This window comes from Chiloscyllium plagiosum, chromosome 4 (assembly GCF_004010195.1).
Source record: "Chiloscyllium plagiosum isolate BGI_BamShark_2017 chromosome 4, ASM401019v2, whole genome shotgun sequence".
In the NCBI taxonomy this organism is placed as follows: Eukaryota; Metazoa; Chordata; class Chondrichthyes; order Orectolobiformes; family Hemiscylliidae; genus Chiloscyllium; species Chiloscyllium plagiosum.
The window spans coordinates 22436703-22462690 of NC_057713.1; the positions used below are offsets into that span (position 1 = coordinate 22436703).

At 38.7% G+C, this 25988-nt stretch overlaps 1 protein-coding gene across 9 annotated transcripts in view; it reads left to right on the forward strand.

Annotated features, from left to right (window-relative positions):
- The window catches only part of adgrb1a (adhesion G protein-coupled receptor B1a), a 585075-nt gene that overhangs the window by 279743 nt on the left and 279344 nt on the right, over nt 1–25988 (forward strand). For all 9 annotated transcript variants that reach the window (XM_043687845.1, XM_043687847.1, XM_043687850.1 and 6 more), the window contains 5 exons: nt 3461–3562; nt 5348–5454; nt 10068–10262; nt 10954–11022; nt 14872–14980. In XM_043687845.1, the coding sequence (XP_043543780.1) occupies nt 3461–3562; nt 5348–5454; nt 10068–10262; nt 10954–11022; nt 14872–14980 (582 nt within the window). The remainder of the gene's footprint in view (nt 1–3460; nt 3563–5347; nt 5455–10067; nt 10263–10953; nt 11023–14871; nt 14981–25988) is intronic.

Consider the following 25988-nt stretch of genomic DNA (forward strand, 5'->3'; position numbering starts at 1 on the left):
TGGAATGCTCTGCCAGTAGCAGTGGTGGACTCTCCTTCATTATGGGCATTTAAACGGGCATTGGATAGGCATATGGAGGATAGTGGGCTAGTGTAGGTTAGGTGGGCTTGGATCGGCGCAACATCGAGGGCCAAAGGGCCTGTACTGCGGTGTATTCTTCTATGTTCTATGTTCTATATTGTGGGGACCACATTATAGGAAAGATTTGCATTCATTTTATAGTGTGCAGAGATGATTCACAAGAATGATTCCACGGGTGAGAAACTTCAGTTATGAGGATAGATTGAAGAAGTTAGGACTGTTATTCTTGGAGAGGAAGGCTGAGAGGAGATTTGACAGTGGTTTTCAAAATCCTGATCAGTCTGGATAAACAAAAGCTGTTCATAAAAGGAACAGGAATAAGGGCATTGATTTAAAATTATCTGCAGAAAAAGCAAAGGTGATGTGAGAAAGAAACTTTTGCACTCAGTGGCTGGTTAGAGTACAGAATGCTCTGCTTGGAAGTGCAGTGGAGGCAGGTTCAACTGAGGTATTCAGGAGAGTATTGGATGATTAGTTAGATCGTGATAGTATGGGAAAAAGCAAGAGATTGGCACTAGGTAATGATTCTGGATTAGTGGTGCTGGAAGAGCACAGCAATTCAGGCAGCATCCGATGAGCTTCCTTTTTACTAGGTAATGATGCTCATTTGAAGACCCAGTGCTGGCACAATGGGCCAAATAGCCTTCTTCTGTACCAAAACCATTCTGTGAAGTTCTGCATGCAAATAGTGAGGACTCAGATGCATTCAGAGAGTATACGAGAGATAATTTGCCATATCTTAATTATATGAAGCCTTGAGCTAGGCTAGCGAGTAGGCTTTCAATCATAAGAAATAATTTTAAAAAGACACAGCATATATATATATATATATATATAATGTTTACACACGCACACACACGCAAAGCTTTTTACCTTACACTCATCAGGACTGTATGCAGGGAAACTAATTTAGAAAGGATGCACCAATGTGTATAATATGGGAAGAGGGTGCTGATTCGTTGTGCTATTCTTGGCATGGGGTGCAACAGGTTTTCATGGTCATAGCAAACTGATTAAATTCAAATCAGGCAAGTTGACTCTGATTTGTCAGGGCGTTGTCATGGGGATTCAACAGGGACTGGCTGTCTCCGCAGCCCTTTCCTGTGTGTGAAAGTGAACGTGAATATAACTTGCATGAATCACTAGTATTTATGGCTAACAAAGCGATCTTGTTGATATAATTTTCCACCTGACTTTCTCCCAAATAGCAGCTAAATCTGGTCAGAATCAACTCAAATTGAACGAAATGTCAAGGAGTTTTAGTTTGCTTACAAATCATGTTCATGACCTTTTAAACTTGCTGCTTGAGCCCTTCATCTAATCCAATTCCTGTCAGTAAAATTGGCTACTTCCCTGTGAATAAATAAAAATATCTTCCAATCGCATTTACTTGGGGGAGCAGGGATTAATTCCATTGCATATGGTGGGACTGAGTATTGATGGGGATTTCTTTTACCTCAGAGAATATATATGGGACAAGATTGACACACTTTTAGCCCTGCTTTAAGTTTTTAGCCAACAGAATTTAATTGTATTCAGGCAAGGCATTCATCCCATTCTGGCCCTGTTTCATAGAGCTTTGAGGCTTTTTGCTCTCATACTAACAATGCCACCATAAAGAGTGGCCCCTAACACTACTGTAGGAGACCCCGAGGACAAAGAGTTGTCAGAAATACTCCAAAACCCCCGATAGGTTCCTCAACCAGGACAGGCCAAACCTGCTCAGTGGAGTGGGGCTGGGCATTTTGGGTAGAGTGATGGGGGAAATGTCCTTAGGGATGGAAAGCTATGAGGTGTGAGATTTCCGATTGGCTTCAGGGATTTGGAAATGTGCCAGCTCACCACTCCGTTTCACAGCCTGTCATCTGCGTCAAGGTTTGCACTTTGACCATAAACCTCTCCTGTCACTCGTTAAAACTAAGCGGCGCTGGGGTGAGGCCCTTCAGAGGGATGGGATTGTCCACTTTAGGCTCTTAGTTGGGCCACAGGTGAGTGACTAACATAATGCTAACCTTGTCACTCTTACAATTGCCCCTTTTATAGAACCAGCCACCTACCTTCCAGCCTGTGGATATCCTGTAAGATGCATCTCCAAGATTTTATGCACACAAGCTGAGGTGGTTGTATGAATCCAGCACAAAGCAGTTGGCCAGCAGTAAATTAAATCCTGATCCACTGCTGCAGAATTCATCCATCCCTAATAAACATTTGATGGATGGGTCGTTTTCTGGTTATTTCTCCAAAGGGTAGGAAACGATAAAAATACTTCAGACACTTTGCAGAACAATTTAAATTAATTACTCTTTAAACATTTGCAGGACAGAGAGATAGGTACTGCTTAACTTCTGTTTCTCAGTTTAAAGGGGAATCATTTCACTCAGCTTTTATGATTGTCCACCTTGTGCCCTGCAACTCTATGGCTCTTTTCCACTCTTAATTCCATCGTGTACAATTATGCTCAAGTTCACACTGATTTATAGCAGATTTTAAATTTGGATTTGTATATTTGCTTGCACAGAAACTTGGCTGCAATTTCAGGACTGCCAGAAGGGCGCAGTGTCGAGAGCATTCTGGGCATAATTTGCTGATTGCAACGAACAGAAAGGTTCAAAAGTCATGTTTATACCATGTCTCCATACCAGTAATCTTATGAAGACTGCTGGACTCCTTCCAGTACTGTGGTGTTACATTCTCTCACAAGTACCCGCATACATGGATTCTAACGCCCTTTATCACACAAAATATATTCCAAATTAAATATGTAGATAAGCTGCAAGGTCATTGCTATTCGGAACTGCTTAATCATTTGCAATGCTTGCAGGAGTAATGCTACCTTGCACTCACCATGACTTTCATTGTGTTATCTGTTACATTCCTAGGCACTGCAAAGTATTTATCTTGTGAATGAACTGACATGTTCACCGGTTTCAGTCGTCATGGACTCTGTCCTATATGAGTGAATTTAGCATTGGTGCGAAGATGTAATGTACAAAACTTCAGCTGCAATGCTTGAATTGCTCTGTCTTAATTCTAATTTTCTCAGTGAGTTACCAGTAGACTTGGTCACTGCAATGCTCATAAGCACGCTTCAAGCTCCATCTCTGTTTTTGTGACCGTAGCTTCAAACTATGAAAAATAATTTTCCACGATCTCCTAAAAGGGAGTGATGAAATGGTATTTTATTGTAAGGCATGATGTACCCTCAAACTATCTAAATTAATGTTACATGCAGCATTGCAAGGTCAAGATAGAATAGAATCAGCTAATGCAGCTGAATTCTTCTGTTTTATTATTCAAATGCTAATTGGCATAGAGGACTGAAAGAAGTGTTTGCTTTAACTATTTGTCTATCATAACCAATGCATAATTTCTGCTTTAGCACCTCATGAGTATTGTCAGGAAGAAAACTACAACTCCGTGGTGTGGACAAAGACACCAGCTGGAGAGTCTGCAGTGGTCAGTTGCCCACCGAGTGCTGCAGGTAAATATTTCTGGCAGGGAGTGGACCTTTCCTTCCTTTAAAGGGATATATCATATGTCCATTTAACATTTAGAAGTTTTGAATAAACATGATGTTGAAATTGTGTTTGGGAGGGAATATCAGTAACTATTGGATACTTTTTGATACACGTCTCCTCTACACCATAATACATGGAAGAGAGGTTGGGCAGTGAAATCATAAAATCAGTGTATATTTTCCTAACCTTCTGCATAGTTGCCTGGTGCTGTTTTTGATTCGTGGTAGGTCACGTTGTCTTAGAGAGGCAGAAGACATTATTAGCACATTTCAATCAGGCTCTCTCAATGCAATTTGGAAACTGATTTAAAATGAATGATTTTGATTTTATTGTCAGCAGTATTTTACAGAAAGAATACAATAAAATACAGGGAGAAGTTTTCATTTGTCACCATGGTATGGCGCCATTTTCAATAATGTAAGAAGGTAAAAACAAAGATATAGTTTGAAGAATGCCTCATAGCTGAGTTTCCTCGGGATTAAGAAACACAGCAGAAAATAAGTGCTGGCTTCTGAAGTTAATGCTTCCTTCTAGCACTCCTCATGGAGCATTCCTCCCACACATTTGAAGATGGATTTCTTATTTTCGCTTGCACGCTGTCCTCACTACTGTAATTGGTGACTACCTCATGCTGCTGCTATCTGCCAACCAAGCCATATCCTTAATCATTATTCTGTCACTCTGGGCTGTTGGAAACCATTCCCAAGTATCTATGGAAATGCACTGGTTTTCCCATCTGATGATTAGCCTGTCAATCTGGACAATTTTTAGACGGGAAGCATAAGAAGAACATCACAATTAGATTCTACTATTAAATAAGGCTGGACCTGCGTCTTCCCAAACCTCAAAACCCTTATTTACTGCATAGACTCTTGGCCTCTTCATAAGTGCCAGGCCATTATAATCATTGAGATGAAAAGTCATAATTTGTGTTCATCTATTTCTCACCTTTAACAAATGGGTCTTTGAGCTACAGATAACAATATCCATAGCTGATTAAAATATGCTGTCATTAGGAGAGAAAATTGAGTTTAACCTCAACCTCCACATAGAATATCGACAGTCATCAACTGCCACATAGAATAAATGTATTGGGAGTGAATTGTTATGAATTTTTGCAATAGAATACAATGTACATTCAATATACCTGGGGTCATCATTAAAGCAGAGAACTTGAGGCAGAGTATTCTGAGACACAGCAAACATTGCTGTGAGTCCTCAAGGGACTCCCAAGGTAATACTTTTTGACCAAGAAGTGATGAAGACTTAGGACAGTTGATTCTGGTTAGGAAGGGGAAGAAGAAGACCCTTAGTCAGAAGCTAAAAATCATGGAATCCTGAAAGTTAGTCACCGGCAATTACATTATAGATTGTTTTGTAAAGCAAGTCAAATCATATTTCAACAAAAAAGTCCTGCTAAGTTTTATAGTTGAATGAGATGAATTTTGTTTGAATTATTACCAAGGAAGAAAGTACTGGGACTCAGTTTACCAATTAAGTGTGCGTTATTTGACTTTATTTGACAATAATACTGATTCTCACTGCGCTTGTACAAACCTTCAATACATTCTTCCAAATTCTATCCATGCTGTTTAAATAAATGACAAATAAATGAATCAACAACTGCACTAAATTAAAGCACAGAGGGTATTTTTATGCACTTGTTAGGCATTGGCAGAAAAATGCCTACTATTTCACTGTGAAATGACATTGACAAATGTAACAACCAAATATTTTGATTTTCTCAGGAATAATCCTGAGAAATTGTGTCCTAGATGATGAGGGAATTGCTTTTTGGGAGCCTCCGCGTTTTACCAAATGCATTTCCAATGACTACCAGATGTTGCAGTCAGAGGTAAGTATATCACTTGATGTATTGCTATCATTGCAGAAGGTATTCTCTGATCTAGGACTTTGCGATATCTATTATGTGTAGAATTTTAATGTCATTTCTCGTTCATAATCTATTACCCACTTTTTTTTTCTATTCACAGTTCCACTAATTATATACAGTATTTGTAACTAATAGTAGAGATGAGGAGTCAAATGATATGGGAGAGAAAGGGAGTGTTGAGATGGAGGATCAAATATGATCACTTTAATGATGGAGCAGACCTGATGAGCTGACTGGCCTTCTCATATTCCTGTTTTCTGTATTTCTATTTTGAACAATAACTGGATATTGTCTTCTGGCATTATTTCTCCTTTTGGTATTTAAAAAAATATATTTTTACATGAGAGATTTAGCAAATTTTACTGACACTGAACAGGTAATGGCCAGAGTAGTTACCAATTTAAGAAGTTTGATGTTTCTTGATTGTTAACTCTTAATATCCTTCTGAATTGACTCAACAAGTCACATTGTTTTCAGAGGCAGGTCCATGAGAGATTCTGAGGGGAGCTAGGGATGAGTAGTTAATAGTGATCTGGACAATGACACCCTAATCGAGAATGAAGATCAAAATACATATAAAGAACTGAGGTTCTGCCAGGATCATCCATTACCATGAATCAGCAATTGTAAAACTAATTGCCCATCTCAATAAAATACAACAATTTAAATCGATTTAATTTAAGTATTTTTCTATCGCACTTTAATGGGTAAATTTTGTTATGTGATGTCAGTGAATTTGAAATCAAAGCTGTCAAACCTGTTGGGACCATCATGATGTCCTTGCCTTCCAGCAGACTTCCAATGAAGCATTTTGAGCATTCCTTCACCTTTTGATTAGGCACTGTACTGCCTTCCAGACTCAATACTGGGTTCTTCGAGGAGAAAGTGAGGACTGCAGATGCTGGAGATCAGAGCTGAAAATGCGTTGCTGGAAAAGGACAGTAGGTCAGGCAGCATCCAAGGAGCAGGAGAATCGACGTTTCGGGCATAAGCCCTTCTTCAGGAATGAAGAAAGTGTGCCAAGCAGGCTACGATTCTCCTGCTCCTTGGATGCTGCCTGACCTGCTGCCCTTTTCCAGCAACGCATTTTCAGCTCAATACTGGGTTCAACAATCTTAGATTGTGACTGCTTCCTTCAGGTAGACGTTGCTGGTTATGATTTTGTTTCTGCAATTTACAAATCCTTCAGATAAACATGTTGTTTCTTTATGCCCCTTTACACCCAGGTTTTGCTTTGTCCCATCATCTCTCTTGTTAATTAATCACACCAGACTTTTATCAAGGGTCTTCCCTTTTGTGTCTTCCTCCCTTTGAGCTTTCTCTTTTTTTATGCTTGCTTAAAATCTAATACAGATCTAACCTTTGTTAAGCTCTTTAATCCCATTGATCAGAAATGTTAACTCTATTTCTTTCTCCACAGTAGCTGCCTGTCCTGCTGTGAATGATTTATGTGGATATTTTCAGATAGCCAGCATCTATAATGATTTTCTTTTGTTAAAGTCGAATTGTGTTCAACTAACTTTGTGATTTCTTTGAACAGAGAAGTTTAATGAGAGTTGTATGCTTGATGTGTACATTGGATTTAAAAAATTGATTAAAGTGTGAACTAACAGAAACCTATGGGATTGAATAGGCAGTGGTTGCATGGGTACAAAATTGGTTCAGGGACAGAAAGCAGAGATTGGTGATTAATAGTTGATTGCTTTTCAGGCTGATGGGAAGTATACAATAGTACTGTTAGTACCTTGGCTTTTTTGACAAATATTAATGTTTTGGGTAAACAGGAAGTCATTTCCAAGTTCCGAGATGATACTGAACTAGAAAAGATGGCTAACAACAAGGTGGAGAGTAACGGGTTCAGGAGGATATGGAGGAATAGATTTTTGCAATGTCAGTCCGACTTCAGAGACCTCTGAAAATGCTGAACTAGAGCCTCCATTTCCAGCAAATCTCATTCAGCAAGGGAAAGGGGACAGGGTATGAATCATATAGATTGGAAACATAAATTTTGCTGAATTCAGACTGATTATTTTCACAGTTCAGAGGTCTTTAACCCACAGTTTGGGAACCACATCGTTCAAGTATCCAACGATCTTCAGCTGCTTCATCTATGACCTTCCGTCCATCATATGCTTGGAAATGGGGATTTCACTCAAACATCCCTGGAATCTATTCACCATAAATCCTGTTCTCTGTGGTACGGAGGACATATCCACAAATGTTGTCCCACTGTCCATCTCAGTTAAACAACAGGAACTTACAATTTACACAATACCCATAGTGAGAAGGAAACTGCACTGTACTGATGAGACGGTGGCAATCCATTCTAATGTTAAGGGTGTGTTTTACTGAACATGCAGAGAAAATTACTTTTTTCAGGGTTTTTTTAAGGAAGGGAGAGAGATGGTAAAGTAAAGTAATTTTGAGAGAAAATGACAGCTGCTGAATTACAATTAGAGACACTTGCATTTGCAAAGTGTTTGAATGACAATTAAAATTGAAAGTGCTTTCATGTTCCTCTATATAATTTTTGTCCTCTTTTGAATAAAGTCAGTGGTTAGATCATAGCTAACAAATAGTGTAAAGTTTGTGAAGTATTTAATTAGTGCATTTAGTCTTTAATACATCTATTCATCTCCAAAATATAACTCAAAGCAACATCAAGTATACATCCCATATAGATTGTATTTTTAAAATATATTCTTCCGTGAGATATGGGCATTGTTAATGAGGTCTGCATTTGCTACCATTACTAACTGCAGTTGAAATCAATGGCTAGCTAGGCTATTCTAGGGGGCAGTTAAGATGTAATCACATTACTCTGTGTCTGGAATCAAACATAGACCAGACCAGCTGACAGGGTTCCATTCCCTAAAGGACATTAATGAACCAAATAGGTTTTATGACAAACAGTGATAGTTTCATAAACAACATTACTGTGACTAGCTTTCAATTCCAGATTTTATCAATTAAATTTAATGCATGGTGGACTTTGACCGATAAGCCCAGTGCATCCATCTGTGCCTCTGGATTGCAGGTCCACTGATATTATTGCTATGCCAATATTGCTGTTGTAAACACAATTTCCCTTTTCATAACATGATAAGGTAGACTTTTGTTGTGTATGGGTCTGAAGAGTTGATTGGGTGCATGCAGTAATCACCAGCCACGTTGTTGATTTCACAAGGACTTGATCAGAATAAAAAAGGAGTTTGTAGGAGACAAACCTGAGACATGTGTACTTCTGTAGTAATTTGGGTCATATTCATGTTATTTACATAGCAAGATTCATCAAATTAGACCAGAAGGGCAAATATTCTAATTGAATAATCCACACTGAGAGGACAGGAGATCAACCAAAATATTCAAGAGCATGAAGTGATAAGTTTACCTTGTTCAGCACAGATCTCCAAGCAGAATGAGAACCATATTCCACCGACATCCATTAAAAATATAGTGCAAACAACTCCATGAAAGACACAACTATAAAGACATAGATAATGTGCAAAGATTCAAGATACTTAAAAAAAAAATCAGCAGGAACCACTATGGCAGCAATAAAGAGTGGCATACCACTCCAGAGTTCTCTGCAAATTAATGCAAGAGGTTACAGACTCTCTAAATCAACAGAGAAAAATAGCTCCAACTATCAAGAAAACAGTTCAAGTGAAGTACCTTCGACCCAATTAACGGTCATTCTTCCAAATCTGAAGAGAAAATGATAGGTGAGGATAGTGAAACCTCAAAATCATCTGAATTTGTAAAGTCAAGGACTTAGAATTGACAAATGAAAATAAATTAGTACAAACATACATACATATGCGCACACATGCATACACACGTACACACACACACAATATACACATGCATGCAATGTAATAATTACAGGACAAAAGAACTGAGTGGGGGAATGTTATCTGTTGGTCTGGTTGGGTTGCACTACCACTCTTATGATTTTGCAGGGATTAGGTCAGAATAAAGAAGGAACTGGTATAAGATAGACCTTGGTCTTGTGTGCTCCCTACAAATCCTGTAGTAATTTAGGATCCTATTCATGTACCCTGTACGTAGTTGCAGTCGACATCCTATTGTCTGTTTAGCAAATCGATCTAGCTAGAGCAGAAAGGCTGAATGGGTGTTAGATGACTTCAGGTTTGAAGATGCCCACACAGCATGGTTGTTTTTCAAGAAATGGGAAAAGATCAATTTGAGGGAAATGGCATTATATGATCAAATACTTTCAAAAATAAGCATTAACTTTAATTTTAATTCCACTATTTACTGCCCTTGTGATCAACTCATTGTGTGGGATTGAGAAAAATATTATAGATGCTGGAACTTTGAAATAAAAGCAAAAAAGCTGCAAATGCTCACCACATCTGGCAGCATCATTAACGAGAAAAACAGAATGGTAACATTTCATACTGATGCTGGATATTAGCATTATAACCTATTATTTCCATGAAGAACATAACAAAAATGTACATTGTGTATGAACTCAATTTATGCTTTTAAGATTTTGCACATCTTCATATAAAGTTATACATTGCACAAAACGTATTGTTAACCTGCAGACAAGAGAACACCTGTCTAAGGCTCAGCGGGGATTAACAGGGGAAGGAGTGTCAGAAATCATAAGAAAGCTGGCAGACACTTCGGAAGGAGGGACCAGCTACAGTGGAGACATTCTAGCCTTAATTGACATTTTGAAGAACATGACAGAAATCTTCCGTAGAACCTATTACACTCCTGTCTCTGGAGATATCCAGGTTAGTAGATGTGATGGTTGGTTGATGGAAAAGATATAGAAGAAATTTTCCCTGCACAGTTCCAGTTTCATTGAACCCAATTGAATTTGCAATCCACCTTTGTGTCTTCATGATTTAAATATGCTTTGAAAAGCAAATCATCATGGGAAAATGGTTACAGTCGTACTTCGGGCAAAATTACAGAGCTGAGCCATGGGCAGATTCCCACTCACTTTAACTGTTTTAGCCAATGGAGATCTTTAAATTGAGAATTGAAACTCCAGTCCTCTCACTTACTGTTGTATCTAATATGTGTAAAACTGTTTTCAAGCAATATTGCTTAGTTTGAGAGTTTAGACCTCATTCTAAATGGATACAGGGCGGTAAAAGAACTTCTCTATTTGAACTTAGTGAACATTCAATTGACTATTTCATTCAGACAAATCTGTGGGGAGGTTTCAGAATGAAGCAGAAATGCTGTATTGATGCTTTCGGGACAACATTTGAAGCTGTGCTTGAGACACATTATTGATGCACAATTGAAGAAATGTTTTACAATTTTAACTTGGCACTTGAATATTGGTGTTTCACTAATAATTTTCCCTTCGTGGAACAGACAAATGTTTTCAGAAAATATTTATTGTTCTTCAGCAATTTACTTTCTAATTAATGACTTCTATACTCCTCCTTACCTTCCCAATTTATTTTGCAGAATTTTGTTCAGATTGTGAGCAATTTGCTCTCAGAAGAAAATAGGCCAAGATGGGCAGAAGCTCAGCTGGTAAGAATTGAGTGCAGAATGGAGAATTTTAAATCAAAACACTATGTTAAAACAATTATTTTCTTTTCAATGCTTTCATTGAAGATCAATTCTCTGCTGCTCTTTAGAGTAGAAGTCATTGTCTGATCAGGTTGTTTGAGTTACAGTGACAGATCTAATGTTCAAAAAGACAAATTGATTTTTTTTGACATAATAGTAACACAGACATCGTGACAAGAATAAATCAAATATCTGATAAATTATTTTGGAGTCTACGATAATTGACTTTTTCCTAACCAGCGTCATTTCAAATTCAGCATTTGAAAACTGGTTAGAGATGGAGAAAAATCCATAGCCTATGCAATGCAGAAGAGAGTGTGTTTCATAAGTACCTCACTCTTGGAGAGGTTCTGAAGGTTCATTCGTATTGATAGCTTGCCCATTTAATACATCAAAAATAATTAATTGTAGATAGCATATTTTGAAATGTTCTAAGAGGTGGATTGAGATGATATTAATTCCATGATTGTTCTTACTTTTCTATCTTTTGCTCTTATGTTCATCTATTCCTTCCTTCAAATCCATTGTTTAGCAAAGCAAACATTTGGAATTTTGCTACAAAGGATCAATTCAGGAAATGTTCCTTTGAAGTTTTGTAAAAACAGGAAATAGTTTATAAAATGAAGTGAGGCATATTGGACAAAACACAGATAAGTAATCTGAATGTGGAAATGATTTTCCTTAAGCCTTCAACTTTGGGGACAGAGTCTTCCACAGAGATATGTTTGGAACTGGGATCATGTGCAATGAAGGACTTATGCCTGAAAAGTTGATTCCCCTGCTCCGCGGATGCTGCCTGACCTGCTGTGCTTTTCTAGCGCCACACCTTTTGACTCTAACTCTCCAGTATCTGGGGTCCTCACTTTGTCCTATCAGGAAGTCTTGACAAGGAAGACATAAGGAAGGCATTACTACCTCTTGAAAGGTTTTGAGGGAGGCAGAATCTGACTGGTATTGACTACTTGTCTTGTAATAGCCTGTTCAGATCAGTTAAGCCTCAGCTTGGGGCCAAATTGGTGACGAGATGAGATCTTTTCAATGATCAATTCACATCCTCTCCTTCGCATTGTGGACAAAGCATGACAGGTAACTGGAGGTGATCTCCCAACAACAGGCCAAACAACAATGGGAAATATTGTTTTTTGAATTTCTTCTGATTTGCAAAACCAGGAATATCAGAGTCCCAGATGCAGCTTTAAGCCATTCAGTGGAGGTTACCTTCTTCATATTGTTGGCCTGTAAATTTTAGAAGCCTTCAGGATCCATCTTCAGATCCTCTCATGGCCATCTACCTAAAATGACAGTGTTTGATTCTTTTGGTGGGGCCCACAGTTTCAGGTGCTCTGATTGCTCCTGCACAGGACTTGAACACCATAAGGATCACCTTAGCCTTCAATCATCATGTAAGGGAGGAAGATTCTGCTCAATGGGAGAGTAACACTGAAACAACAAATCTGTTCATATAAAAGAAAGATTTGGTCATCTAGTATGGCTGTCCACCAAAAACATTTTAAATAAACAGCTCTACTCTGACCACAGTTAACTTTGATGGAATATGGAACAGATTTGGGAGGCATTCCCATACTACTGCACCTGCAGGATATACAGAGTCTGAGGAACTCTGGGAACTAGAATTTCAGGAAAGGTACTTTAAGGAGATGCTGACGATAATGCTTAGTCTGAAACACGAAGTGAATTTAAATTTAGTTCACTGAAAAGGACTGCTTTGAATTTTAAATTTGTTTCACTGGTTTCAAAGAGTAAGCACTGACAAACAATGCTTTAATCTGTTATTGTGGGAACAAAGTGGTTAAAGTACAGAGTATTGCACTTCGTTGGGGAAAGAGTGCCAAAGGAAGAAATTGTTAACAATTGTCATATATCTGAATATATCCTGCTAAAGATTCTGCTGCTATGGTTACTATCATGGATGAGGTGGCTCAAAGTGGTAATGAGATTTTCAACTGTATATGTTCTGTAATCACCATTAAGAGTGTTGCTTGGTAACGAATCAAAAAAGAGTGGAGACTAACAGAGACAGCTTCATCAAAAGGAATTGCTAACAAAAGTGATTAGGTTGGAAGGGCCACAGTGGCCATTTTATTTCAGGAATGCTAAATGATGTTGAACATTTCAGATTAATGCTGAGTTATTTCTGTCTGCTCACAAGATGTAAATGGTACTTACTGAATAATTTCATTCCTAAACTCATTCAAATTATTTCTGCTTTACAACTATTTCAGTTATTTTAATCTTCTAATTTACTGCTGATTTTTCTTGAATATGTAACCCTTACTTTTGAACTTACACAATCTCAGAAAGCTCCTGAATTCCAGGCGACAATGTTCACAATCTCAGTCCTATTTTGCCAGACTTCCATGTGTGTACAGAAATATTTGAAACTGATCTCCCTGGGCTAGGTATGGATATATTGGCTTTGACTCTAGGGGTGTGTGTGTGGTGCATTATGGTTTAGAATTGTCCATTGTCACAGTTCACTCATGAAGAATGGCTATTTGGATAAAATACTGAAGAACTGATGCCATTGGAACTGTATTCCAGTATAAATGTAGCCTTTGGGGAGGGGGTTTGGGTGGTGGTGAGGTCAGGCAGTGAAATGGGTGAACAAAAGCTAGCCTTTAGAAATCCAAAAGGAAGTGATATAGTGGGAGGAAAATTTAATCCATTCTATTTCATTAATCAATATCAAAAAACAATGATTGTGTCTCAAATCTCATTCTTCAAAGAGGAACACAAGCACATTGTAAATCTACAAAACTATGAGCAAAATGATTGAATAGGTCATTGACTGTACCATACAGCAAGCTTTGGAAAGGCATAACTTGCTCACTGACCCTCAGTTTGGGTTGCCCCAGGACCACTCAGTTCCTGGCTTCATTGCCATTTTGATCCAAACATGGAAAAATTGACTCAACACTTGATATGAGGTGAGAGTGACTGCATTTCATTTTCAAGCATCTTTTAGCCAAACGTGGCACCAAGGAATCCTGGTAAAACTGGAATCAATAGGAATTGAGGGAAAGGGTCTTCGCAGTCATGCCTCCTTTAAAGAAAGATGATTGATTATGGTTATTGGCAATCAGTCAGCCCAGCTCTAGGATATCTTTGCAGGAGTTCCTGATGATAGCTAATTTTCAAGATGGCGGCATTGGCAAGGTAGGCAGCATTCGGGCTCTGGATCCCGTCAGCTCCAGATTGGTCAATTCCTCCCTAATTTCTTTACCATATTTTGCTTTTTTATCTTTTCCTTCATCTTCTTCCTGTTGGTGACATTGGAGAAGGTAACATCACAATGTTGGGCAGCTGGAGTGGGACACTTGGCAAGACGGCGATGATCCAGTACTTGTTCCTCCCTTCTCTTGAATTAGTTCATCTTAACCAGTGCAGGAGAAAGAATGCCACAACTTCCCACAGAAAGAAGAAAGATCAAATAACATTCCACTTTGTATAGCATATTTGTGCAAAATAAGACAGGCATGGTGACTTCCATACTAAACTTGACTGAAAACTTGATTGAGCTACAGGTAATCTGGTGATATGATAATATGATGGAACAACACAATGAATAAGGCAAGAGAAACAAAATGGTAGAGGAGGAGAAATGTTCACAGCATTGTTAAACTGATCATTGTTATGGGCATCTGGAGGTCAGAGTTTCCATTCTACACTTCCACAATGGACACCTGGTTGTCACTTAATTCAGCATCTGCTTAAATGCTGTTACCTCTTGAAATATTATGTTGTGAGTATGTGACTATAATTCATATGATGCTTCATTTCATCTTACAGACTGGGCCAAATGCAAAGGAAGTGATGCAAACTGTTGAGAATTTTATTGATGTTATTGGCTTTCGACTGAGTGACTTCAGGGATTCCTATCTTGTGACAGAAAATCTAGGTGTGCTAAGATTTATTTTTACTTCTAAAATATGTTCCTTGAAATTGATATTAATTTTCTACTTCATTCCACTGCTCTCTGCCACTGCCTCTCACTGCTCTAATAAAGATAGTCCCATATGGGTTGCACTGAGTATTTAGGACTGATGCAGACTTACAATGAGTCACATTGCTTTCTATCCATCTTTACATTGGTTCATGACCTGTGTTCTTTGATTGTAGATAGTTCATTTCCTTTGATTAATCTTTCACATAACCCAACAGTTAAACTACCAAAAGCCCCAGAAATTAGAAAGAAGAACAAAATCGCATTTATAAAACCACTCACAATCTCAGAATAACCCTCCCATCCCCACCTCTGCCCCCCCTCCCCACCACTCCACTCTCCCAAGAACCCTTGAAAGCTGCTGCAGCCAATTTAATTTTCTGTGGTGTAGTTATACTAGCCCTATAGAGAAACTTGACAGCCAACCTGCATCCAAGAAGGTGCCACAAACAGAACTGAATGGTCATAATTTAAAAAAAAATTTGATTGACAAATGAATGTTTGTCAGGACTTGAGGAAAATTCCAGTCTCCAGCAACTTGTTTGTAAGGTACCAATTGATTTATATGCCATCATAGATAGATGTGGCCTCTGTTTAATGTCCCATCTGAAAAATAGCACCTCCAATACTGAGCAAATGAATTCCAACCTATCCCAGAGAGTCCAGATGAAGACACTGGTCCATGGGTCTTCCCCTGCAGATGTAACTGGGGTGGCGACGTGGAAGCAGCAGGATTCCTATCCTCCTGCTTCATTAAATGACACTCCTCCAACACCACTGCAATTCACCACAAGGAAGGGCATTAAATTCCACCTTCTGAGTGGGGATTAAACTCATGATCTTGTGACTCAATAATGAAGTGCTACCAGTAAACCAACGTTTACACCCACATATAATCTGTGCTTTGGTTCTGCTAGGTGAATGCACTACGTATCAGCTATCATGCAGAAACACATTAATCAAACCAACCAGACTGTGCCACTGTCTGTGATCCATTTGATCCTCCTTCCAACTTACTCATTTAAGTCTTTCATTATGACCCTCTACTTCCTTCTCCTCTGTATGTTTGTTTAGCATTCCCTTAAATGTATCAATACAATATTGTAAACTTTAACCATGTCCCACGATAATGAGTTCCACACTATTATCGTTCTTTGAATACTTTCTGCATTCCCTATTAGATTCCTTGCTTAGTAGCTTCCAGCTATATTCCTCCTTGCAACTGACACAAGTGTTTTGGATTTAGGTTAAGTTGACTTTAATGAAATGAGACAGAGACTGTCCCACAGTAAACTCGGAAATTCTGCTAAAAACAACCAAAGAACAGTGGAGAAGGTTCAAAGAAATGTTTAACACAATACAAAATCAGTTTATACCCCAAGAGGGAAAAGCTACATTTCACAGAAAGAAAATAGCTATGGGAAATTAATGAGATAAGGGACAGCATTAAAACTGAAAAAGGAACTTGCAAAAATGCAAAACAAAGACAGCACACATCCTGCTTACTGGGCATGATACAAATAAAGGACCACGGACAGCTTTAAAGAGCTACTAAAAGAGATTAAGAGAAGAAACTTTCCAGGGACATTAAAATCAATAAAAGGATATGTTATACCTATATAAAGGGACAATGGTGGTCATGAGCAGCATTGGCGCACGAAATGATGATATTGTCAATGACTATCAGGAAGTGGTAGGCCTGTTAAATAATTAATTTGCCTCAGTATTTACAGTAGAAAAGGAGGATAGCTTGTTGGATGTCCTGAGGAAATTAATAGGAAATGGGGAACAGGGAATGAGTAAAATTAAGATAGGTAGAACATTGGTAATGAGGAAATTAATGGAATTAAAGAGCGACAAATCTCCAGGATCTGATGTTTTCCATCTAAGGGTGGTAAAGGAAGTAGTGGAGCATATTATAGACACCCTAACTGTAATCTTTCTGAGTTCTCTGGATACAAGAGTCACCCTTCTGGATTGGAAAAATGTACATGTCACTCTTGTTTTTCAGAGGGCAAAGGAGGGCAGAGGTAAAACCAGGAAATTATAGGCCAGTTAGTTGAACATGTGTGGTGGGGAACTTACTGGAGTCTATAGTTAAAGATCAGGTAACCAAATTCTTCACCCTTTTATTTAATCAAAGGGGAGCTAGCATTGGTTCATGACAGGTAAGTAATGCATGACAAATCGCATTGAATTTATTGAAGAGGTGACTAAGGTAGTGATAGGAAATGTCAATGGATTTGTTTATATGGACTTTCAGAAGGCATTTGATGAAGTTCCACATGAGAGACTGTTAACTAAGATAGAAACCCACAGATTTGATGGCAAATTACTGGCATGGCTGGGAAATTGGTTGAGTGGTAAGCGCCAAAATGTTCAGGTAATGAATAGTTACTCAAATTGGCAGGATGTGTTCAGTGGTGTCTCAAATGGATCTGTGTCAGCACCTTAATTATTTACATTATTTATGAACACTTGGATAATCATATATCCAGATTTGCTGAAGGCACAAAGATTGTTGCCAATGTAGACGGCATAAATGATACGTAAAAGCACAAAGGGATATGTTAGACTGAATAATGGGCAAAACTGTGGCAGATTGAGTTCAATGTCAGCAAGGGTGTGCCTATTTACTTTGAACCAATACAGCATAGATCAAAGTATTTTCTAGATGGTGTGAAGTTAATATAGTGGACTTCCAAAGATACTTGGGTTTCAGGTGCTTATCTCTTTAAAATGTCACAAGCAGCTGCAGAAACAAATCAAGAAAGCTAATAGAATGGTGGCCTTCATACCTGGAGGACTGGAGTACAATGATGAAGTTATGCTGTAGTTATACAAAATCCTGGTTAGACTCCACTTGGAATACTGTGAGCAGGTCTGGACACCACACCTTAGGAAGGATATATTGACCTCGGAAGAAGTACAATGCAGATTTATAAGAATGATACCTGGACTACAGGCGTTACATTATGAGGATAGATTATACAAATTAAAACGGTTTTCTCTAAAATTTCAAAGTTAAGGGGTGATCCAATGGAAGTCTTCAAGATATTATCAGGAAAATACAAGGTAGGTAAAGATAAACTATTTCACTGTTTGGGGATTGTAGAGTTAGGGGTCATAGTCTGAGAACCAGGGCCAAACCGTTCAGCAGAGATGTTAGGAAGCACTTCTACAGATAAAAGTTATAGATGATTAGAACTTTCTTCCACAAATGGCAGAGAATGTTGGATCAGTTGTTAATTTTAAATCTGAGGTAGATAAACTTTTATTAAGTAAGAGTATTAAGAAATATGGCCACAGTCCATGATCTCACTGAATGGTGAAACAGGCTTGAGGGGCTGAATCGCCTACTCCTTTGTTCCTAAGAGAACCTGCATTATCTCAGAAGTTTAAAAACTTTGATTTAGTCATCCCTTAATCCTTTGACAAGAGAAAAACAACCAAGTCTGTCTATATTTCCTGACATATGTATCCATGGACTTCTGGTATTATCCTTGCAAATCTTCACTGCACCCCCTCCAGGCCCTTTCCATCCGTTTCATATTCTGTTGAGTTTAGTGTGATATTAAATCAGGATCCATAGCCCCTTGATGTTCTGTGTTATTAGCTTCTCTGATGTAGGTCAGTGTCAGGTATTCCACATTAAGCTGAAACATAATTGCTATGAATACATTCTGCTTATCGAGAACACATAAGGTGGTGTGCCATAGGAATTGTATGCCTACAGTCAAAATTCACTTTCTTATGGTGCCACAGACTAATATTAAACAAATTGAAACCATAGTTACTCAATAGGAACAGACATGGGCCAGAATTATATAAAGGTGTGAGCTGCTTGGTTTATGGCCAGAGTTGTGACAGAGAAAAAGTATCCAAATATCTCAATAGATCTTGTACTTAGCCAAGCACACCTGAGGATCCAGGCAAAGTCTTATACACCTCTCATATAATGTCCTTGAACTTATAATCTGTGCCACACCTAATGAAGACAATTACATCTGCCACTGATCTACACATCTGATCAACCTATCTATATTTCCTGTAACCTAACACTTTTTTCTCATTTTCAACCATTGGTCCAATCTTTGAGTAAATGGCAAACTTACTTGTCATCTTCCCCATATTCTAACTCTAGCGTTTATGTATATTATGAACAATAAGGGACCCAACACTGACTCAGTGGCATACCACTGAATGTCAGTCTTTAGTCTCATAAGTTTCCTTTAACCACTACCTTCTATTTCTTCCTAAGCCAAATTTGGACTTATCTTTCCACATTACCCTGGATCCAATTTACTATTATCATCTTTTTCAGCCTCCAGTGCAGCACCTTGTACAACATTTTGTTGGAATCCTTATAATAATATCAACTGCACTACCTTCATCAATACTCCTGATAATCTCCTTAAAATTCAATGAAATTTGTTCAACATGACCTAATTCTAACAAAGCTGTGTTGGCTATTCCTGATGAAGCCTTACCTCTCCAAATGGAGATGAATTCTCTCCTTCAGAATTTTCTTTAACCTTTTCCTGACTACTGATGTACTCACTGGCTGTAATTCCCTGGTTGTCAATCTTGATAACAGAAAGCACATTAACTGTCCTCCCAGTTCTCTGCCACCTCCCAAGTGACCAGAGAGGAATTAAAATTTGGGTCAGAGCTCCTGTATTTCCTCCCTCACCTCCCAGAGTAGCCTGTAATACAACTCATCCAGATCTAGGGATTTGTTGATCTTTAAGCCTGCCAGAGCTTCCAATATCTCATCTCTACGCACACCAATCTGCTGAAGAACCTCAAGTTCCCTCTCCTCAAATTCTGCACTTTCATTCTCCTTTTTCCGAGTGAACCTAAGTGCAGTTGTAGAACTAGACTGGCAGATATCGGAGAAGGAGGCCATTCAGCCCATTGAGTCTGCACTGTCAATCAATGACAGCTGTAGGCTAGTATGTAAGGTAACTGTTACCAGAGGGAATGATCTTCCAAATACAATGACTACTTGTATTATACAGCACCTTCAGCATCAACATATAAAAAAAAATTCTATGGTGTTTCGCAGGAGTGCTGCTAAATCAAGCAGTTGGTCACTTAAGGAGATATAGAGGCAGATGTCTAAAAGAAGTTAGTTTTAAATAATTGCCTTAAAGGTGAAAAGAGAAAAAAAAGGCTGGGAAATATGGGGAGAGAATACCAATTTTTAGGGCCCAAGCTTAGAATCATAGAATCAGAGAGGTGTACATCACGGTCCAATTCATCCATGCCGACCAGATATTCTAGATTACTCTCGTCCCATTTTCCAGTTGAAACCATTTCTGCCTTTGATAAATCTATTGGAAATTAGGGTGCTGATAAAGCTCGAATTGGTAGAATACAATTAACCTAAAAATTCTCAGGACTGGAAGAAGTTACAGAGACAGAGATGAGTAAGGCAACAAATGCATAAACTTCAATGGAATGAAGATGTGAATAATGTCAATATGAATTTGCTCTGAATTCTATGAACATCAACATGAAATCTCCATTCTGCAATCTTAGGTAGTAGATACCTGTGCAGGAAATGAATCCTTTTAGTTATTGCATAACTTGCTGAAGCTACGAATCAAATGGGATTCAAATTATTTAATTGAGAAACACAATAGGGTACATTTTGTATAGAACATAGTCATAATACCTTAATCGGAAATATCTCTGTACTTAATTTCCATATTTTTAGCTATTTTACAGTTGTCATTATTTATGTAGATTCATGCTTTTCCCGATATTTTTTATTAAATAATGCAGTGCTCATTACCTGAAAATGCATTATGTTGAATAATTCAACGTGTTTGTATCATCTGGCTTTAGTTATGAAAATTAAGTGTTTGGAGTGCTATAATTTTTAAGTGTTTGCCATAATAAATTGAAGCTATCTGGAGAATGCAGCTCTGAAAGGAAAGGCCATATTTTCTAGCAATACCTCAATAAGCATGTGCACAAAATGTACACTTGCATTAATTGAGTCCTGCAAAGCATTTTTTGCTCAAAGGGATTTTTTTAACTAATTTCTGTCTCTTTGTTAATGTTAAACACCATCATTTTTTGCAGACGCACCTCTTTGAATTAATTGAAAATAATCAGAAAGAACTTTGATGTTTTTGTTTGTTTCAAACCAAATATTTGTTACTGTCTTAACAGGTAGATTTTATCCCTAATTCTTAGTAGAATGCCATATAAAACAAGTACGATTCAATATGTAAGGATTCAACATGAAATGTATGTTTTGCCCACTCATTCTAACACAGAGACTTGTTTAAGTGCATACTTTTTTGCACATCTTCTTGTCTACTTCCCTGAAGATGCCAAAACATGGTTTAATGATTGTTGGAAATGTTCTTGTCACTAAATACAGTGTTCCTTGGCCCTTTATTCTGCACTTTCAAGTTGTTAAAATTGCTGATCTATACTTCAACTCCATCTACCTTTTGTCAGATACTTAGTGATTCAGAAGGAAAAGCATATAAGACAAGTAAAATGTGTTTTTTCTTCTGTCTTCAAAATCTGCCATCTCAGTATTGAAAATTCAAAATGTTCCCACATTCACCACCTTTCTTAGAATCCATACAGTGTGAAAGCAAGCCATTCAGCCCATCAGGTCCACACTAACTCTCTGAAGATCATCTCTCCCAGACCCACCCCATCCCTGTAACCCTACAATTTGCATTAGCTAACCCACCTAGCCTGCACACCCTTGGACACTACAGACAATTTCCCATAGCCAATCCACTTAACCTGAACATCTATGGATTGTGGGAGGATACTGGAGCACGTGGAGGAAACCCATACAGTCGCAGGGCAAATGTGTGAGCTCCACACAGACAACCCGATGGTGGCATCAAACCCAGGTCCCTGACACTGACAGTACTAATCACTGAGCCACCCTGGAGAGGATTTGGAATTTGTAATCTCTGTAACATGTTGAAATGTCATCTAATTTTCATCTTAAAATGCAGCTCAATTCAAAAAGCAAGCCTCATCCTTAATGTATTTATTAAGAGGAACTAGTTTTTCTGTATTGATTTCCCCCTTAACACTGTAAACACTTCAATCAGATCACCCCTCATTCGTATGTACTCTTACTTGAGGTAATTTCTTAATTAAAAACCCAATGCACAGAGTTGAATGTTAATTCAATAGAACTTGAAATAATCGAGCAAGTTCACAGTGAAATTTCAAACCGTTAAGTATCAAGAACTAATTGTGCACAGGCAGGCAATTTAGATTACCAATGATTTATGTTCAGTCGGGAAAAGATATGGAGAACATTGGGACTGCAACGTTTGAGTCCATGTCGTCAGCACTCCTACTGAAGGAAGACAGCTGTATCTAGCTGGCAGCCCCATGAAGAGAAGTCAGAATTGTGAAGTCAGACATCTGAGTAGACTGCCTGTGTAGAAGTGTCCATTAAAAGGCCCACAAGCTGGTAGGAATGACAGGTTAGACATGAAAATTTGTAGCCTTTTCTTTGCTGTGGATCAGTCTTTAGAGCAGGGAGCTCCAATTGCCCGCTAGCCTATTATCAGGCAGTGGCCTTGATTGAGCTGTGGCAAGGGACAATAATCCACACAAGTGCCAGGGAATGACCATCTTCAATGGAACAGAATCTAAACATGATCCTGAACATTGAGTGGTATCATCATCACTGAATTTCCCAGTATCAATATCCTGATAGTTACCATTGACCAGAAACTGATCTGGACTAATCAGATAAGTACTGTGGCTAAACAAAACAGGTCGGAGGCTTGGAATCCAGTGGCAAGTAAATCATTCCTGACTCCCCAAAGCCGTAGATGTGGAGGGAACCAATAACAGGGAAAAAAAAACTTGACCTCATCCTTACCAATCTACCAGCTGCATATGCATCTGTCCATAACCGTATTGGTAAGAATGACCACTGCACACTCTTTGTGAAGAGAAAGTCTCTCCTTCAAGTTAAGAATATTCTTCATTGTTTATGTGGCACTATCGCCATGCTAAATGGGACAGTCTTCAAACAGATATAGCAACTCAGGAGTGGGCATCCATGAGACCCTGTGGGCCATCTTCGGTAGAATCATATTCCAACACAATCTGCAACCTTCTGGCTCTATATTCCCCACCCAATCATTACCATCCAGCCAGGCAATCAACCCGGGTTCCGTAGACAGTATGCCAGAAACAACAGTAGATATCCTGAAAAATGAGGCATCAATTGGTGAAGTTACCAGACAGGATTAATTCTATGCCAAACAATGGAAGCACCAAGTGATAGATGGAGCTAAGTGATCTCACAGCCAACTGATCAGATCTAAGCTATGTCCTATCCAAATGTGAATAGTGGTGGACAATTCATCAATGATCTTTAGATAGCACTTCCATCTAGAAGGATAGGGCAGCAGGTACATGGAAACACCATCACTTTCAAGTTCCCCTCCAAGCCAATCACCGTCCTGATTAGAAATATATCATCATTTCTTCACTGTCACTGGGTCAAAATCCTGGAATTTCCTCCCTAATGGCATTGTGGGTCAACCAGCAGCAGGTAGACTACAGTAGTTCAGTGCCACCTTCTCAAGGGCAACTAGTGATGGACAATAAATGCTGGCCAATTACCACCCCATCAGTCTACTCTCAATCATCAGCAAAATGATGGAAGGTGTCATCAACAGTGTGACCTACACAATAATAACCTACTCAGTCACATCTAGTTTGGCTTCCGCCAGGACCACTCAGCTCCCGATCTCATTACAACCTTGTTTCAAACATGAACAAAAGAGCTGAATTCCAGAGGTGAGGTGAGAGTGACAGCCCTAGACGTCAAGTCTATATTTGATCAAATATGCCATCAAAGAACCATAGTAAAACTGGAATCAATGGGAAACAGGGGGCAAACTCTCCACTGGTTGCAGTCATACCTGGCACATAGGAAGATGGTTGATATGGTTGAAGGTTAGTCAGCTCCAGCACATCTCTACAAGAGTTCCTAAGAATAGTATCCTAGGCCCAACCATCTTCCGTTGCTTTATCAATGAACTTCCTCCATCAGAAGGTCAGAAGTAGGAATGTTTGCTAATAATTGCATAATGTTCAGTACTATTTTTGATTCCACAGATACTGAAGCAGTCCATGTTCAGTGAGTCTGAGCTGGTCTTGTTGCAACATACAGTATTCTAGAACTAGGTGTCCAGTTTGGAAATAAGGGGTCACCCATTTAAGACAGAGATAAGAAATAAAAAAGCTCTTGCAGAGGGAACCTTCACATATTGCTAAGGCAGAGGGGATTGCATTACCAAGGGGATGAAAGGAGACATATAGGAATGTAGAGTTGAGGTAAAACCAGATCAGCCAACATCTTGTTGAATGGTGGAGTAGACTTGAGGACCAAATGGTCTACTCTGTTCCTTGTTTGTGTCTACTCCAAAGGAGTAATACAGAGTAGACAGTGAGTTTATTACCTCTGTTTAGTGAACATGGCAATACCATGAGAACACAGTCTCGGTATAAGATGTGAATTAATTCAAACAGGAATGTGGAGAAACTTCTTCACTCAAACATTAGTGAATCTTTAAAATTCTGTGCCCCAAAGGGCTGTGAATGCTCCCTTGTTGAATCAGCTTAAAGCTGAGGTAGAAAATATCTTGGTTTCAAGGTGCATAGGGAGCACGCAGAAAATTGGAAATGAAGTTGAAATCATTATTTGATTCAAAGACCAGAGCTTTTCCATCTCATCGGAAGCAGACAGTGAAGCAGGGAGGTTTTTAACATGATTTCAGATATTAATCCCTGCACTTTTCGCTAGCAATGGGACATTGGGATATTTCAAAGTCAGGAGCAGCAGTGTCTTGGTCATACTGAGGTTTTAAATGAGTACTTTGCATCTTTATTCACAATAGAGAAGGATGATGCAGGTATACAAATCCAGGAGTTTTGTGACATACTTAAGCAAATTAGTATTGAGAGGGTGGAAATATTAGCAGCTTTGACAAATTTGAAAGTGGATAAATCTCCAGATCCAGATGATACACATTCAAGGCGGGTGTGTGAAGCTAGGCAGAGGATTGTAGCCTCACTTGCATTAATTTTCAAATCCTATCTGGTCACAGGAAAAGTGCCAGATGATGATGGACAGCTAATATGATGCAATTGTTCAAGAAGGGTGGTAGGAGGAGACAGGAAAATACAGACCAATGAGTCCAGCATCTGTAATAGGTAAATTATTGAAAAACATTTGTGAGTGGCAATATTAGTCTGCACTTGGAGGTTCCATAGCTTTGTAAGGGGGAGATCATTTAGAATAAATTTGTTTGAGTTTTTCAAGGAAGTGACTAGGTGTGTAGGTGGGAATGGTTCAGTTGATTCATATTCATAGACTTAATCATGAAGGAGACATGATGTATGATGTATAATCAGTAAGATGCAGATGACATGAAGATTAGTGATGCAGTAAATGGCAAGGAGGAATGCTTTAGAATATGGGGAAATATAGATGTGCTGGTCAGATGGCCTAAAGAGTGCCAAATGGAATTTAATCCCAAAAAGTGTGAGAAGATGTATTTTGAAAAGACTAACAGGGCAAGGTATTGTACATTGAATGTGAATGCCCTATGGAGTACTGAGGATCTGAGGGACATTAGAGTGCATGTCCATAAATCCACAGCAATAGCTCTGGTAGATAAGATAGTTAAGAAGGCATATGGGCTACCAATGATTTTGATGAAGAAGCCAGATACAGTTGGGAATTTACTGATATGTTTCCCACTATAGCAGAAGACTATCTTTCACTTCAGAATTAGACTCCCAAGCTTTCAGGGTAGATGGGCATTTACTTTCTATTCCCCATGGAGGGGTCTCATAGTGGCAACATTCATCCCTAAGACTTGACTGGACGACTCACCCTCTAATCACATTGGCCAACCTGCCAACTTGCTGTGGCACATCA